The sequence below is a fragment of the Myotis brandtii genome, unplaced genomic scaffold, assembly GCF_000412655.1.
Source record: "Myotis brandtii unplaced genomic scaffold, ASM41265v1 scaffold191, whole genome shotgun sequence".
Classification (NCBI taxonomy): domain Eukaryota; kingdom Metazoa; phylum Chordata; class Mammalia; order Chiroptera; family Vespertilionidae; genus Myotis; species Myotis brandtii.
Window position 1 is genome coordinate 3,592,046 of NW_005357115.1, and position 18,405 is coordinate 3,610,450.

Below are 18,405 nucleotides of genomic sequence, written 5' to 3' on the forward strand. Positions count from 1 at the left end.
GGTGGCCGTGCCTGGGAACGGCTGCGAGCGCGGCCACTTTGCAGGAAAGAGCTGCTGAGATGCACCTTCCCCGCGCACCCGGCCCCTCGCATCCTGCAAACGCGCAGTGGGAAGTTTCCAGGGCCAAAGCCACGCTTGAACAATTTCCTTATCCTTTTTGTTGGGAACCTGCAGCAATTTTTAAAAAAATAAATATCAAGATCCTAAGTGGATCTGGAATACATAGGGTAAAAGATATTAAAAAAAGAGTGATGCCGTCTCAGACATTCCCCCCTCCTGCCCCCTTCCCCGAATCTTCCCCGCATCTTCCTATCTAGATAGAACTGTGGGAAAGTTTGTCAGTGTGTTTCCTCTTACCTGCTCCGCTCACCTGATTTTTTTTTTTCTTCCAAGTTGATGATTGCAATGCACTTTGAGCTGCCAAGCCGTTCAAGATGCTCTGAGTTTGTCTTAGGTCAATAGTTTTATGTGAGAAGCCTCCTCCAGGGCACAGTGGATTGGAGGGGAAAGATGTGGAAGCAGTTACAGTATGAAAGACACATGTTGAGTCAGCCCTGACGACTCAGTGATGACAAGAGGTGTCTTTGTTATTAAAGAAATGACACGTGTGGAACAGGAGTCTAGGAGAACTCCATAAAACATGAATTGAAATGAAAATGCCAGGAAAATGAGGGTCTGTGAATAGTAGGCACAGGAGAGAATATATTAAGGTTGCATCACGAAAGTTGCTTTTACCAGGGAATGAATTACATGCTTCATTTTTGAATGTGAATCGCCTAATATGCAGTCACAGATTCACAGATGTGAACTTTCTCTTGAAAAGATTAAGCTCTTTACTTTCTTTAATTACAGATTATGTCTACTTTGAGAATTCCTCCAGCAACCCGTACCTAATCAGGAGGATAGAAGAACTCAACAAGGTATACACTTGCGTGTTCTTGATTCTAATATTAAAAAATAATTGTTTCTATTGAAGATAATTGGGTAAAGAGCATAAGAGGTGATTTTACTTTGTCTCAGACTTTCTGGAATTAGAGACTTCAGATTAGAGAATTATGCAGGATTCTGAATATTCTTTGCCTTTTTATAATTACCTCTGATATTAAATGTTATTGAATATTTAACATCTGCAGATTTCTTCAAATTGCTTAAAGTTTCTCAGAGAAGGTCATTCCTGTAATTCAGTCCCTTTTTATAGTTAGAGTCATAATTTTTAGGGAGTTAATTTTTTCCTCTTCCAGCTTTAGAAGGAGGAAGCTAGCAAAGATAATGTTGAAGGGAACTTGTAAAATTCTGCCCTAGGTTAACTAGTATAATATAAAGTGGCTGTGTAGCTTAGGTCCAAGTAAATAAAACTTTCTCTGATCACAGGTGTCCAAGGACATCAGAAGCATTGTGACTGTAGTAGATGAGCGTTTACAAAGGAGGCACATGAAAACATGGCCATCAACTGCAGGAACCATAGATTTCTAATGATGCTCTGGTTTCCTCCACACCTCTTTGAGGGTTATTTGTGTAGCTTATGAGAAGGCATTGTGTTAAAATGCTTGGGGCTTTCTAGTTGATAACTTTACCCCAAAATATCATCTGGAGACTGGTCCAGTTCTGAATCTCAGGAAGCCAGGTCTGATCAGGGACACGCCTGTCTTACAATCCTTGAGATCTTGGTTTGCTTCTGGAATTATAGCAGCGGCCTTGCATTTTAAAAAAATATATATATTTTATTGATTTTTTACAGAGAGGAAGGGAGAGGGATAGAGATTTAGAAACATCCATGAGAGAGAAACATCGATCAGCTGCCTCTTGCACACCCGCTACTGGGAATGTGCCCGCAAACAAGGAACATGCCCTTGACCAGAATTGAACCTGGGACCCTTGAGTCCGCAGGCCGACGCTCTACCCACTGAACCAAACTGGTTAGGGCGGGCCTTTGCATTTTTAAAGCTTCTGTAGTGTTTGTGACCACCGCCAAATGACGACAATGGCTTCAGGACTGGAGCAGTCTGTGAGTGGGAACCTCCACTCTTGCTGCTCTGCACCTCCCTCATTTGGCTCCAAGCATGGTAGACAATGAAGGCTATTTCACTGCTTCTCACACGTGACAGTTTAGTTACCATTCTCTTGTACTTTGCTCTTGTTTCTATATCTTTTATCACCTTTTAATATATGTAATTATTGTTCTATTTTCATTGCTGTTTCCCCAAACTAGAATGTAAGCTCAGTGTGTGTAATGATTTTCTCTGTTCACTAGTGCATCCCAAGTGTCTTAGAATAGTGGCTGGCCCATGGTTATGACATTAATAAATATTTGTTGAATTAATGGATTTCTCAAATGTCTGCTATTAATAATGTACATAGTTTTACTGTTTACAAAGTATTTCGATTTATTTGTTTTACAGATATCTCTGAGAACCTGCTACTTGCCAGGCACTTTTAGATAGGCACTTTTAGGAATTCAGGGATGAACAAAAATAAAAAAGTGGCGACAGACATCAGCCAAATAATCCCACATGAAGGAAATTGCAGCTTTGCTAAATTTATAAAAATCAGAGCGTGATTGTCTGGAAGCATATAATCTGGGGATTCACATTTGTTACCTCTGTTGAACCTCACAATGGTAACCTTAAACCTTTAAGGTAGATGCGTTATGAATTGTGGTCATGAGGCACACAGTGGTTAAATGACTGGGTTATACATCGAGCTTGAACATAGATCATTTTGCACTCCTTTATATTACCGTGCATTTCAAAAGTACCCCACCTGGCCCCCACAGTCCTCACCTTCTCCCTGCCTCTCTGCTTTCAGCAAAGATTCATTAATATAATAATTGTATTTTGGGAGCTGGGGATGACAGAATTGAGGAATGGGATTATCTTTAATGTCAAGAATGGCAGTTTGATTGGATGGAGTGTTGGTAAACAGGAACTGAGATTGGTTAGTTAAGTACTAAATATATATGTAGGGCCTTTATTTCTGAAGGGGTGTGAAAAAGATATTTTTATTTTTTTAATTTGTTGTAATGGGATCCACACCAAGAGGAATGGGTGAAGGGTAAAGATATCTCACTTTAAATAATTCATTAAACAAATATTTCTTGAGCACCTATTATGTACTAGGGGCTATGCTAGGCTCAGATACAATATTGAACAGTATGGACACGGTCCCTGCTTACGTAAAGTCTGTGTTCTCATGAAGGAGATGAGGGAGATACATGAAAAGATGTTAACAGGCATAAAGAAAATACTGATAGCCCAGCCAGTGTGGCGTAGAGGTCGAGCATTGACTTATGAACCAGGAGGTCATGGTTCGATTCCTGGTCAGGGCACATGCCTGGGTTGTGGACCCAATCCAGGAGGCAGCCAATCAATGATTCTCTCATCATCTCTCTCCCTCTCCCGTCCTCTCCGAAATCAATACAAATATATTGAAAAAAAAATAGTGATAAACTGTTAATTTCTAAGAGGGAAATAAGCCTTGCGTAAGGAATAATAGAGGTCACTTCCTTTGGACAGAGAAAGAAGGATATTAAGGACATTGAAGTTGAGGCCTAGAGGATGAGAAAGAGGCAACTGTGAGAGAGAGGCCACAGAGTGTTCCAGAAAGGCCTTGCCTATTCAGAGGTCAAGTTTGCAAAGTGGGGAAAAGTTGCCTTAACCGGTTTGGCTCAGTGGATAGAGCGTCGGCCTGCGGACTGAAGGGTCCTGGGTTCGATTCTGGTCAAGGGCATGTACCTTGGTTGCGGGCACATTCCCAGTAGGGGGCATGCAGGAGGCAGCTGATCGATGTTTCTCTCTCATCGATGTTTCTAACTCTCTATCCCTCTCCCTTCCTTTCTGTAAAAAATCAATAAAATATATTAAAAAAAAAAGTGGGGAAAAGTTAACATGATTGGACAATCCAAATAATGATTTTAAGAACACTTGATATATAATTGATAAGCCCGAAGAAGAAGAGACATTAACCTATTTTATTAACTATTTTATCTTTTTTTTTTAAAATATATTTTATTGATTTTTTACAGAGAGGAAGGGAGAGAGATAGAGAGTTAGAAACATCGATGAGAGAGAAACATCCATCAGCTGCCTCCTGCACACCCCCTACTGGGGATGTGCCCCACAACCAAGGTACATGCCCTTGACCGGAATCGAACCTGGGACCTTTCAGTCCGCAGGCCGACGCTCTATCCACTGAGCCAAACCGGTTTCGGCAAACTATTTTATCTTTTAAATAGAATTTTTAAAAAGTCAAATTCCTAGGATAAACTGTCAATCACCATTGTAATAGAAAATGCACTTTTATATGCTGGTTCCTGGTTTTTAAAAAAGATCCTATTTAAAATGTTACTTGCTTAGGTTGAAAGCTGGACTACAGGTTTTTTTGTTTGTTTTTTAATTATAGTAATATATTTTAGTCTCAATTTTTCTGGAAAAGTTTTGGGAACTTTTATGTGCAAAACTAAATACGTATCATTTGATGAGCATAGTTCAACATTGGTTATCATATGTTCCCTCTTTTCTTCTCTCCTAATTTGTACCCAGATATAGTGAAGATGATTTTTTGGAGGAAGAATATAAGGTTAAAATAGAAGAAAACTTTTTGGTAAATTTTATTTAGTCACTACCTAGGTTGGGTGTTGGTCTTGCTTCTAAAGATTGAGTCTACATACATGTTGGAAGAAATCTTTCTGCACCTAATAATGAGGATGTAGTCACAGAGACTTTTGCTTGTGGATAAATTAACGTGTTATTTACTATTGGTTTTTTTTGTTATTATATTGTATAATTTATGTATCTTCACATTCTGCACATTTTATTAATCTTCAAACTTGCTCTGAGATTCATTTGAATGTTTAGGGTCTTAAAATTTTTTGGTGGGGGGAGGGGAGTCATATGTCTTTAAGCATCTGATGACCCCCCACCCCCCCCATCTACATTTGCACATAATTTCAGAAGATACTCTCAAAGCCCCTTTTATGGAATGCGGGTTAATACCCATCCTGTCATTTGGGATCCTTTGGGACTAAGCACAGAAATTGGGAAAGGAAAGTCACTTTCCATTTGTTCTTTACTTTGGTTATATCATGGATTTTCTGAAATGGAAAGTGTGTTTTTTTAAAAATATATTTTTATTGATTTCAGAGAGGAAGAGAGAGGGAGAGAGAGATAGAAACATCAATGATGAGAGAGAATCATTGATTGGCTGCCTCCTGCAAGCCCCCCACTGGGGATCGAGCTGCAACCCTGGGCATGTGCCCTTGACTAGAATCGAACCTGGGACCCTTTGGTCTACAGGCCTATGCTCTATCCACTGAGCCAAACCAGCTAGGGCTGGAAAGTGTTTTTTTAATTAAAAAAAGTACTTTATAAGTATGATATAGAAACAAACATGAGTATGAGGTTGACTGAAATTATTTTAGAGCTTAAGAAAGCCTCCTATCGCTAGCTAGGGGATACTTAGTAAACATGTTTGACAGAATAGAGAGTTTAAGATGCTGCAACCTAAATGGAAAAAAGAACCCAGAAAAGAGCCCTAGCCACTTTGGCTCAGTGGATAGGAGAGCATCGGCCTGCGGATTGAAAGGTCCTGGGTTTGATTCCGGTCAAGGGCATGTACCTTGGTTGCAGGCTCCTCCCCGCTGGGCCCTGGTCTGGGCCCTGGTCGGGGACTCCTGCAGGAGGCAACCAATTGATGTTTCTCTCACCTCAATATTTCTCTCTGTCTTTCCTTCTCTCGTCACTCTCTCTAAAAATCAATGGGAAAATATCCTTGAGGATTAAAAACAAACAAACAACAACAAAAAAACCCCCAGAAAAGAAATTGATGTACATTATCGGTTCTTTATACATGTCCCCACTTTCCCCACCTGTGGGTTTTTGCTCTAGGCCAGTGGTTCTCAACCTTCCTAATGCCGCGACCCTTTAATATAGTTCCTCATGTTGTGGTGACCCCCAACCATAAAATTATTTTCGTTGCTATTTCATAACTGTAGTTTTGCTACTCTTACGAATCGTAATGTAAATATCTGATATGCAGGATGTATTTTCATTGTTACAAATTGAGCATAATTAAAGCATAGTGATTAATCACAAAAACAATATGTAATTATATATGTGTTTTCCGATGGTCTTAGGCGACCCCTGTGAAAGGGTTGTTTGACCCCCAAAGGGGTCTCGACCCACAGGTTGAGAACCGCCGCTCTAGGCCTTTTTCTTTTTCTTTGACAGTTCAGTCCTCCAGGCTTCAGCTGTTGGGACTCCTTTCCTTCTTTTCTAGCATGCTAAGGTATTCTCCACCTCATTTCCTCCATGAAACTTTTTCTGTCCTTTCCCCAACAGGTTGGACTAGTACTTCCTGTCTCCATGAGTGAGAAGTGGAGTCTGGAGGGGAGAGGAAGAAGTAAAGGAAAATTGTGCTGGGAATATTGTCAGGGATGTTTTACCTTTATGTTAGTTGTGGGGAACCAGTGGAGGTGTCTAATCAGGTGAGGGACAAGATAACTGGGTTTTGGAAGATTTGGAGAAGAGATGACATGTGACCAGGCATCCTTGCTGGAGTGGAGGCTTAGTGAGGGCAGGCACCATGTATCTGCAGTGCTTAGCTCAGTGCTTGGGCACATAGGAAGGACTCAAAAAATTTTGGTGAGCCCTGGCCTGGTAGCTCAACTAGTTAGAGCATCATCCCCATTAGAGCATCGTCCCCAATACTCTGAGGTTACAGGTTCAATCCCTGGTCAGGGCACATACAAGAATCAACCAATGAATGCGTTAAATAAGTGGAACAACAAATTGATATTCCTCTCTCTCTCTCTCTCTCTCTCTCTCTCTCTATGTGTGTATATATATATATATCTGTCTATCTGTCTCTTTCCCCTCTCCCTTCTCCTTTTCCCCTTCCTCTCTCTCAACAATCAATAAAGTTAAAAAATTTTGGTGAATAACCAAAGAATATATATATATATGTCTCCAGGCTTTATTTAACCTAGGTCACAGAGCAGTGTTTTTCGAGCTATTTGTGGTAAAGAGTTTTCACTATCTCAGATTGCTTTTGTAATATTAAAAAGGCAGAAAAGTTAAATTTGAAATAGGCTTATAAAAATACAAGGTCCTGCCCTGACTGGTTTGGCTCGGTGGATAGAGCGTCAGCCTGCGGACTGAAGGGTCCCAGGTTTGGTTCCGGTCAAGGGCATGTACCTTGGTTGTGGGCACATCCCCAGTGGGGGGTGTGCAGGAGGCAGCTGATCGATGTTTCTCTTTCATCGATGTTTCTAACTCTAATCCTCTCCCTTCCTCTCTGTAAAAAATCAATAAAATATGTTTAAAAAAAATACAAGGTCCCATTTTTTATTGTTAGATTCAATAGCTATAAAATTAACTCTCAAATGCTATAATATACATACTCTCAATCCTGTACTCATTTTATTACATAGTACATACAGTGTGGACTGAGTCTTGGACCACATTTTGGAAGCTCAGCTTTAGAGGGATGCTTGAGGGTGTGTATGTGTGTGTATTGTAGAGAAATACTGTAGTCTTAAACTACCTAATAGCCAAGTGTGTACATAGTCCAGAAGAGAATATTTATTTTGAACTATGCCTCTCCATCCCAAGCATGTTTAAATAAGAATTTAATTAGCTTCATAGAGTATTCCTATGGAAGGAACTCACTGGTGAGGCAGAAAAACTATTCCTTGAAACTCTTGTTTTGGGTTTTTAATATACTTTTAGGTCAAGGAGACAAAAATGATAAAGAGCTTATAAGTGAAGTCATTGATAGATTTTATTTACGTGGGAATATTGGCTTGCTCTTTTAGCAGATTGCTGGATCATTATTGCTGGAGGATATATTCGATCACAATATTGTGAAATATAGAAACACTTCGGTTAGGACTTAATATGATTTCAATTTTAAGGGGCAGTATTTCTCTAAGACTATTTTTCACTCTAAAACTGCTGCTGAACTTCATAAAATTGACAAATTTACCGCAGCATATATATATTCTTATTTCTTTATGTTTGAATATATCTGTACGCCCAGAGAAATTCTGAAAATTTGTTTTTAAACGTGTTTGAAATTGGAAATCACAGTAGCTTTTTATTGTTCTCTATATGTTTTTACAAGGAACTTTGTAATGAATGATTGACCTTCTTGAAAGCTCTCAGAATTCATAAAGAATAGGAGTGTTGGAGCCTGGGCCCCAGCTGCAGTAAATTACAACTTAACTGAATATTGATTGTATTCTAGACTGTAGTCAGAAAGAAATAAGAGCTTCAGTGTTCATAACTCAAGGTTTTTAATACTTTCCTGTGGGAAGGTAAAGTAAGTACTACTAAGATTATTGACTATTATGGGTTCATAGACTCCCTTAGGCTGGAGAATGCTTTTCTAAGTCATCTGGCCCATTCTGCATGATGGCTGTCCTGTACCTACAGAGCTTCCTCATCAGTCCATTGTGGGGATGTGCAGGAGAAGGCTGGGTGATTCTACTCTTAGCCTGTGCTTCTGGGAGTAGTTTTAGAGGAGATATGTTTAACTGTCTTAAATAAATCCTATTGTGGCTTTTGATGTTTTTGGGATTAGTTTCCTAAGGCTAATCAGATTTAACTGTGTCTGGCTTTATTTGTTAAAACGGTCTGATTACTTTAGTTTAATTGATGCCAGAAAGTTATTTTATGTTTGACATATTAGTTCTACTTGGAACGGAACAAATGTTGCTCATCCTTATTTGAGTGTTTTAGCTCTCTGATTATTCTGCAGTAGTGGTTGGCACAGTGTAAATGAGAGTGATCTTATAATTGTGCTGTATCTAGTTTTGTTTTATAAACTACTTGAATCTAATACTCAGTACAGATGACTTTTGTTTTTCTTATTTCTTAGACTGCAACTGGCAACGTGGAAGCAAAAGTAGTATGCTTCTATAGACGACGAGATATTTCCAACACGCTTATAATGCTTGCAGATAAGCATGCTAGTAAGTTGTTTTTTTTTCTTGGATTAATAAAAAAATGTTTTAAGTCTTTCATTATCCATGATGCGAGGAAAAAACCTTTTTTGTTACCTGTAGGTTTTTGCTTTCTAATTTGTCTTCCTCTTAGTTTAGATGGGAGTAATTTTTTTGGGTGGTGCTTGGTTTTAGTATATTTTTTTAGGTTGCATCATATGTTTCTAATTAGTCAAGATGTTGAAATAGAAGTCTTTGCAAGTAGGCTTCAGCAGACAATCAGGGCAGTGTTTTGCCATCTCTCATTTTTGATGGTGGTTTGAGTGTACAAATAGGAGGAAATTTATACTTCACTGATATTTTCTTGGAGGACTTCCCCCTGCCCCCTAAATAGCTGGTTAATATTTACATTTTTAAAAATTCTGAATATTATGTTTATTAGGCATGTATTAAAAATTGCTAGGAAAAAATACAAAGTGATGTTTAGATACTCATTCCTATAGGTAACAACTCTGAGCACTTCTTTTTTAAAAAAATATATTTTTGCCTGGCCAGCACAGTTCAGTGGTTGAGTGTTGACCTGTGAACCAGGAGGTCATGATTCGATATCTGGTCAGGGCACATGCTCGGGTTGTGGGCTTGATCCCCAGGGTGGGGCATGTAGGGGGCAGCCGATCAATGATTCTCTATTTTCTTTCTTTCTTTATATTTTATTAATTTCAGAGAGAAAGGGAGAGGGGGAGAGGAAGAGAGGTAGAAACATCAATGATGAGAGAGAATGTACTCCGCTATACATTTTAAGGTTGACATAAAAAATTTTTCTTCAGAATTTAAATAGTTGCAGAAATATTTCTAGTGTGTTGTAAATACTGACATTTAAAAATTGTTGATTCTGTTAAAAAAGAAATTTTGCAACCATTTGCCCACCGTCATAGGTTAAAAAAATGTATGAACAAGCTCTGTTTTAACAGTTTGAAATCTTATGTGATCCCTTTTTTTCCTTGAGCTCCTTTCCATTTTTTTTCTCCACAGAATTTTAGCCTGATGTAGTTTTATGTTTGATGGGTTTCATCATGTCATTCTCAGTAACAAAAATGAATGTATAAATTAAAATGTAAAACCTGTTTATATTTCCTGTGTCCATAAGGCTCAGTCTTGCTTTCTTTTGGACTTATTATAATTATAGTACAAATATTATAAAATGTTTGATAATTACTCAACATAAAAATACATTTTTACTGGAAATCATCTCTTAACGAGATGGATGGAGCTTACTCTCATCCAAAATAATGCGTCCTTGCAATACTATAACTCATTGCTAGAATGAGGCAGGATTTGGCATTGATTCCATTCCTGATCTTTGTGTTTATAGATGTAAGTTCTGACAAACTTTTTAATTTCAGTAAGTAGATGAGAATGGTGGAGTTTTGCTCATTTATTGATTTATCAGGTATATTTTGAGCTCCTGGTGTGTTCTGGACACTCTTGTATGTTCTGGTGGTGAGCAGTGAACAGAGCAGCAGAAATCCCTGATCTCAGAGCTTACAAATTATCTCATTGTTTGTTCTTCTGAGTTGTATGTGAAAAAATGATGTAGCAGTTTTTCATCAAAAGTGATTTTTGAAATGAGTTAGCAGCTGACAATTCAATTAGAACCTCCTTCAGTTTTGCTGAGAGCAGAGAATTTGAAACCATCAAGCTTGGAAGAGGTTTGTTAACCAGTCATTAGAGTCATTCATGGTTTCATTTTCTGAGACGCACAATAAAAAGGCTTTAGCAAGACCTAACAAATGACTGTTAATTATACTTTTTACTTTCACACATAGGGATTGTATTACCTATGGTTCTACCAGAAAAAGATATATGTCTTTCTTATATATACGTATACTTTCCTATGCATCCACAGGATCACCAACTGGTTTATATAAATACTAGCGGCCTGGTGCATGAAATTCATGCACAGGTAGGGTCCGTAGGCCTGGCCAGTGATCAAGGCCGATCTGTGGACCAACCGGCAGGGTGATCGGGGGACCCCCACTGGCACCTGCCTTGACCGGCCTGGCGTCTCCTGCTCACCGGCCCCGCCCCCGCAGTTGCCACTGGTTGCCTCCCTCTGTGGGGCTATTGGCAGGGCAATCGGGGGCCCCCGCTGGCACCTGCCTTGGCTGGCCTGGGGCCTGCGGTCTGGGGGCAGCTCCTGCATTGAGCATATGCCCCCTGGTGTTCAGTGCACGACATAGCAACTGGTTGCTCCACTGGTCGCTCTGCTGTTCGGTCAATTTGCATATTAGGCTTTTATTATATAGGATAGGATGTAAAGGGATTTAGTGCACGTAATAGACTAAGATTGTGGGGGTTGGCCAGGCAAGTCTGAAATCTGATGGTGAGGCCTTTCAACTGATTGGATGAATCCCACCCAGATTACTAAAGATAATACCGTTTACTTAAAGCCAGCTGATGTTAATTGCATCTACAAAATATTTTCACAGCAACACCTAGATTAGAGTTTGAATAGCCTACCTAGCCAATTCAACAGAATTAACCATCATAGGGACCTTATTTAAACCAATATACTTAGAAAGGTTTGGAAAAGTTGAAGTAATGTTCAGTAGTATACCTTTATATTTTAAATTCATGTCTGATAAAATGTTCAAATCTTATATTATGTATGTCCTTAAAATGTATTTAAATATATGATATGTAAATTAATACTAATATATAAAGTATTTATATTTTCATCAGATTATTGGAACTGTAGATTTTATTTATTCGTTTGTAGAAAATGACCACCAGTAAACCTTAATGGCAAACCTAGTCCTTATTGACTAAGTAGGCAGCTAAATCACACTGATTTTTTGTCAGAAAGTCTGATTCCTTTTGCCAATTTTATTAAATGAGTATTATGCATTTCCAAGGCAACCATCTTCTGAATTCTAAGATAGTCTCCTGGATAATGCTCAAAGCCTCACTGTGATGGACTAAGGCCTTCTGTTGTTTTCTTACAGATGCTCTTTGTTTTTTTGTTTTCTTGGGACTTTTTTTTTCGGGAGCTATGCATTTATTTTTGACCACCATTCACTGTTTGGAAACAGTGAAGTCTTTAAGTGAAATTGTTCATATATCTCCCTATTGATTGATCGGTAGGTAGATATCTGATGTCATAGTCAAATATTTTTGAATTTATAACATTCTAACACTGGGCAAAATGCCTCAGTTCTAACACCACACTTCTCTGTAACTGAAATATGTATAAGATGCAAAACGCTTTGTGTGAGTTTCTGATATCTTGGTTAAAGAAGCTTTGATTTTGTCACTGGTGATCCCTGTGTGGTGCCCTGCAGGTTTCTACTCCCTTGAGTTGTGCTCCACTCTAAGATATGGGTGGTTGAGAGGTGGGTGAGAGAGGGGCAGTGGGATGAGAATAGAAGGATCAATCAGCCTGATGCCTTGAGCCTGTGCTAATTCTCAGGGAAGATCAGTAGGAACTAGTGCATGTGGAAGATGGTCTAAAAATTGACCTCCTTAAACCTGTGTTTCTGTGTGCCCCTTGGAATGTCTTCATGTGTCCTCAGAGGGGTTCAGGTTCTTTTAAAGACTTCAGATACACTGTACCACTTTTCCTGGGTCTTTTTTCCTTATCTTGGAGATTCTTTCATATCAGTACTTTTTAATGGCTGCATGATAGTCCACAGTTTATGTACTGTAGTAATTTAACCACTCTGTACTGGTGGAGGGTTCTGTTTTTTATCTTTTGTGCTCAAGCAGTTCTTCAGAGTACTTACCATGTAGACACAGGTATGAGTACAGCATTTATATTTAGCATAGATTCCTAAAATTGTAGTTGTGGGGCCAAAATGTAGTGCGTTGTAATTTTGATAGATATTGCAAAATTGCCGGCCTCAGACAGGGTACAGTTTATACCTACCAGTAATGAATGAGTGCTTATTCTCTCCCACCCTAACCAATATAGTTTACTATCATGTTTTTGGTCTTTACTAATTTAATAGGTGGGACATGATACGTTGATATAGTTTTATTTGTATGTTTCTTATGAAAATGTGGCTTTCTTATAAAATTCATTTATATATTTTTTTCTGTGAACTATTTATATTCTTTACCTATTTTATATTGAGTTTTAACTTTGGCTAAATTAATTTGTAGGGAGAAAATCTTTAGTTAACTCAGTAGGGAATAAAGAAAAGCAAATATCCTTACATTTAAACAGACATGTTTAAACTTATATTTTTTCCTCTCCCCTTAACATCTTCTATATATATAAAAGGCTAAGTAACCGACCGTCTGTCCCTCCGGTACATATGATGCACACTGGCAATCTAAAAATAAACTTTGACTTACGCATGCGCGATATATATAAAGCTCTCACTGGCGCCAATCGCACACGTGTGTTTTGATCTGTCATTGTCAAGCATGAATTTGGTTGTTTTTGTTGACATTCTGAAGCTGAAAGAAAGCAGTGTCGTAGTCGACATAATATGTCTGAAGACCAACTATTGGCACAACTATCCCCGTCTGACATTGGCCTCCCATTTAAATTAATTCGAAGACAGTTTCCTGTGATGCCAGCATTTGCGATGACTATTAATAAATCACAAGGACAAACTCTAGACCAGGGGTCCTCAAACTTTTTAAACGGGGGGCCAGTTCACTGTCCCTCAGACCATTGGAGGGCCGGACTATAGTTTAAAAAAAAACTGAACAAATTCCTATGCACACTGCACATATCTTATTTTGAAGTAAAAAAACAAAACGGGAACAAATACAATATTTGTATTTGCATGTGGCCCGCGGGCCGTAGTTTGAGGACCCCTGCTCTAGACAGAGTAGGAATATTCCTACCTGAACCTGTTTTCAGATATGGTCAGTTATATGTTGCTTTTTTTCGAGTTTGAAGAGTGTGTGACATTAAAGTTGTAAATACTTCATCACAAAGGAAATTAGTCAAGCACTCTGAAAGTGTTTTTACTCTTATTGTGGTGTACAGGGAGATATTAGAATAAGTTTAATCAATTTATCAGTCATTGTTTTTATCAATGTTTTTATATCATGTTTTTGTTGTTTTATATCATGTCTTTGTTGTTTTATCATGTTATTGTATACTTATTAATTTATATACTTTTCATATACATTTTACTAATTTTCTTTCATCTCTGACACTTCTATTGTAGAGAAAGGGTGGATAGCGATATTAAAATATTTCTTCTAATTAATTTCCTTTCAATGTGCATGAATCCGTGCACTGAGCCAGTAGTAAGGAAATAAATGTAGGTCACATTTTCTTCCTTCCTTGCTCTCTTCCTTCCCTTGTTGAAACTATGCAGTGTTTAGTTCTAGATTTTTACTAAATAACAGTAATGACTTAATAATAACAACACATAGCACCAGACACTGTTCTAAGTGCTTTTACATATATGTTCATTACGTAGCTACTCTTTAAGATTTATAGTTTTACTTGTTTGTTGCCTCTCCACTGTTTCTTGTATCCAAGTCATCTTTATTTTTAATAACATTTATGTTTTGCCTTGCTGAAATATGTTCTCATCTAAATTATTTTTTCAGAAAGCACCTGTGGGTGGTGAACTTATTAAATCTTTACATGTCTTAAAAATGTGTTTATTTTACCATCATACTGCACTGCGAGTTTGTCTCAGAATTTTGAAGATGTTCTATCATTGTCTTCTGGAATTCAGAAGTCTGATGTTAGTCTCATTCTTATTCTTTTGTAAGTAACACATTTTTGTTCTCTGGAAGTTTTTCTCTTTTAGAATTGGCATTCTGAAATTATCCTAACATGTTTACTTGTTGGATTTGTTTCAGTAATCATTCTATGCATTTTTGGTGAATACGTTAGTGTGAGGGAGGACCTTTAATTAGTTTTCAGCTCAGGGATGTTTTCTTCTAAGATTTCTGTTTCTATGTTTTCCCCCTGTCCTCTGTTCTCTTTATGGAATTCCTAGTAACAAAAGTTTGTGACTTCTGTTAACTTGGTCTCATTCTTTAATTTCTTAGAACTTTATGGGACTTACTGGGAGAATTCTTTGATATAATACTCCAACTTACTTATGTGATCAGCATCTTATCTATTCTGAGATTTATTTAGCCCATTTGTTGAAATGTTATTACTTCCAAGAGGAATACTAGAGAGAGAAGGGAAAATAAAGAACTTTTTCTTATTTCTAATTTTTGTACTTTGACCACAGATTTTATTAGCAGGGATTAAGTTAAACATACCCGATTTCTAGATGTCCGTTGTATTTTTCTTAGGAAGTTTGGCATTATTAGAACATAGCCCATAATTCTGTGTCTCAGTCTTTAAAGTATATAGGTACATAGATCTAAGCCTGACATGCTCCTTTTCTGAATCCAGGGACACACCTGGCTAATCTGAGACACTGAGCCCTAACTCTGCCCCTGGAGACCCTTCTCCGTCCTTTCCAGGCAGTTACTACCAGTTGATTGCAGTTGGTACAAAAAACTACTCTCTGTCAACACCATTCAAAGAAATAAACATTCATTTATAAGGACACTTTTCTCTTGCTATTTTATAATGTTTTTATTTTTGTGAATGACATTTTGTAATTAACAGTTATGGCAAGTTTGTGTCTCATTAACCAGATTATTATCTACTGTAAATATAAAAAGGTTTATTATTTGACAAGTTAATTATGTTTTATGATACACATTTTCTTATTAATCTGTTACTTGGAGTGTTAATGAGTGCTATTATCTTTTTAAACAAAGCAAGTACTATATTATTACTTTAAAATTGATGTCACATTGTTTACTGATTATTAAATGAGGCATTTCAATAATTAGATAGCTTCTTTAAAGGGCTTTTATTAGTTTTATTTGTGGGTTGGAAAGTTTTAGACTGATATTTTTGGTTTTTTAAAAAAAATATACTTTATGGATTTTTTACAGAGAGGAAGGGAGAGGGATAGAGAGTTGGAAACATCGATGAGAGAGAAACATCGATCAGCTGCCTCTTGCACACTCCCTACTGGGAATGTGCCCGCAACCAAGGTACATGCCCTTGACCAGAATCGAACCTGGGACCCTTTAGTCCACAGGCCGACACTCTATCCACTGAGCCAAACCGGTTAGGGCTAGACCAGTGATGGCGAACCTTTAAATATATAAAATAAATATAAAAAATATAAGTCTTTGTTTTACTATGGTTGCAAATATCAAAAAATTTCTATATGTGACACGGCACCAGAGTTAAGTTAGGGTTTTTTAAAATGCTGACACGCTGAGCTCAAAAGGTTTGCCATCACTGGTGTATGAGAAGCCAAAATCAGCCCACACAGAAAAGCCAGAGGAGAGAGACCAGAGTTAAGTTAGGGTTTTTTAAAATGCTGACACGCCGAGCTCAAAGGGTTCGCCATCACTGGGCTAGACTGATGTTTTATGTTTGACTAGTTGAATGAAAATAATTTTTGTAGTCAGAGTACCTATCTAAAGTTTTCCAGAGGTTATCTCTCTTTTTTTTTAAATACTTTATTTTTTTCCATCTCCATTTTTAAAATTTTTAATTTTTTAAATATATTTTTATTGATTTCAGAGAGGAAGGGAGAGAGGGAGAGAGAAACATCAATGATGAGAGAGAATCATTGATCAGCTGCCTCCTACACACCCCCCACTGGGAATTGAGTCTGCAACCTGGGCATGTGCCCTGACGGAATCAAACCACCACTTCCTGGCTCATAGGTCGACGCTCAACCACTGAGTCACACTGGCTGGGCTTTCCATCACCATTTATCCCCTCTATGTCCTTTTCTACCTGCACCCCACTATCCTCCAGCTGATTTCTTTAAAAAAAATCTTTTAATTGAAGTGCAGTATAAATAGAGTTCTGTAGCTTCTTCCTGCTATTTTTATTTCCACTAGTGCATTTACCTTTATGTATTGCCTTTATTTAGAAAGGTCTGGAAGGACCTTATAAAAAGTCTGTTTAGTCCTAACCAGGTTTGGCTCAGTGGATAGAGCATTGGCCTGCGGACTGAAGGGTCCCAGGTTCGATTCCGGTCAAGGGCATGTACCTTGGTTGCGGGCACATCCCCAGTGGGGGGTGTGCAGGAGGCAGCTGGTTGATGTTTCTCTCTCATCAATGTTTCTAACTCTCTATCCCTCTCCCTTCTTCTCTGTAAAAAAAAATCAATAAAAAAAATATATATATATAAATTAAAAAAAAGTCTGTTTAAATCCTCTGTATTTTATAGCTGAGTCCTTGACCCAAGGTTACCTAGATGGACTAATATTCTGTCCTTTGATGTTTTCTGAATTTTGTTTATTTACCTCTTTAAAATATATTTGGAGAAGTTAAATATGAATAGACTCCATTCTCTGTTTGTCCAATTTGGCATTGTGGAAAAACAGGTTTTGGAGCCAAACCTGGGTATTAATGCTGGTTCTGTCTGCCCTGTGGCCTTGGGCAGATAGATTAACCTTGCTGATCCTTGGTTTCTTCATGTTCACAAGGGCTTGCTAACACTTTCTACCTTATTACCCTCTCTATCTTGAGGGTTATTGTAGGAAGTACATAAGTAAAGTATCTAGTTAATCATGAGATGCACAGAAAATGATAACTTCTTTTTTTGTTTGTTTTTCATTAAATTTTTTTAGACATATCTATTATTATTTAAATTGAATTTATTGGGGTGACTTTGGTTAATAAAATTATATAGATTTCAGATGTATAATTCTATAATACGTCTTCATATAGTATTGTGTGTTCACTAGCCCAAGTCAAGTCTACCTCCTCGCAACCCCCTTTCCTTCTGGTAATCACCATACTATTGTTTTTGTGTCTATGAGTTTTTTGGGTTTTTTTAAAAATCCGTTTACCTTTTTATACCAGCCCCCCCAACCCCCCCTTCCCTCTGACAGCTGTCAGTCTGGTCTCTGTATCTATGAGTCTGTTTCTAATTTGTTTGTTATTTTATTTATTGGATTCCACATATAAGTGAAATCATACAGTACTTGTGTTTCTCTGACTGGCTTATTTCATTTAGCATAATACTCTCGGTCCATCCATGCAAAGGGTAAGATTTCCTTTTTTATGGTTGAGTAGTACTCCATTGTGTAAATATATCACAGCTGTTTTATCTACTCATCTACTCATGGGCACTTGGGTTGCTTCCATTGCTTGGCTATTATAAATAACACTAGTGGCTCGGTGCACAAAAATTTGTGCAGGGGGGGCGGGAGTGTCCCTCAGCCCGGCCTGCACCCTCTCCAATCTGGGACCCCTGGAAGGATGTCCTACCGCCGGTTTACAGGGATCGGGCCTAAACTGGCAGTCGGACATCCCTCTCACAATCTGGGACTGCTGGCTCCTAACCACTCACCTGCCTGCCAGCCTGCTTGCCCCCAACTTCCCCCCGCTGCCAGCCTACTTGCCCCCAAATGTCCCCCTGCCAGCCTGATCACCCTCAACTGCCCCCTGT

The 18,405-nt window shown here is 38.2% G+C and overlaps 1 protein-coding gene across 5 annotated transcripts in view; it reads left to right on the forward strand.

Moving 5' to 3' along the window:
• Nucleotides 1–393: 393 nt before the first annotated feature.
• Nucleotides 394–18,405, forward strand: part of MTA3 (metastasis associated 1 family, member 3) — a 121,506-nt gene continuing 103,494 nt past the window's right edge. For all 5 annotated transcript variants that reach the window (XR_001361820.1, XR_001361821.1, XM_014538452.1 and 2 more), the window contains exons 1-3: nucleotides 394–454; nucleotides 853–920; nucleotides 8,875–8,968. Coding sequence is in view for 3 of the 5 variants with exons in the window: in XM_014538452.1 (XP_014393938.1) it covers nucleotides 397–454; nucleotides 853–920; nucleotides 8,875–8,968 (220 nt within the window). In the remaining 2 variants the exon portion in view is untranslated. The remainder of the gene's footprint in view (nucleotides 455–852; nucleotides 921–8,874; nucleotides 8,969–18,405) is intronic.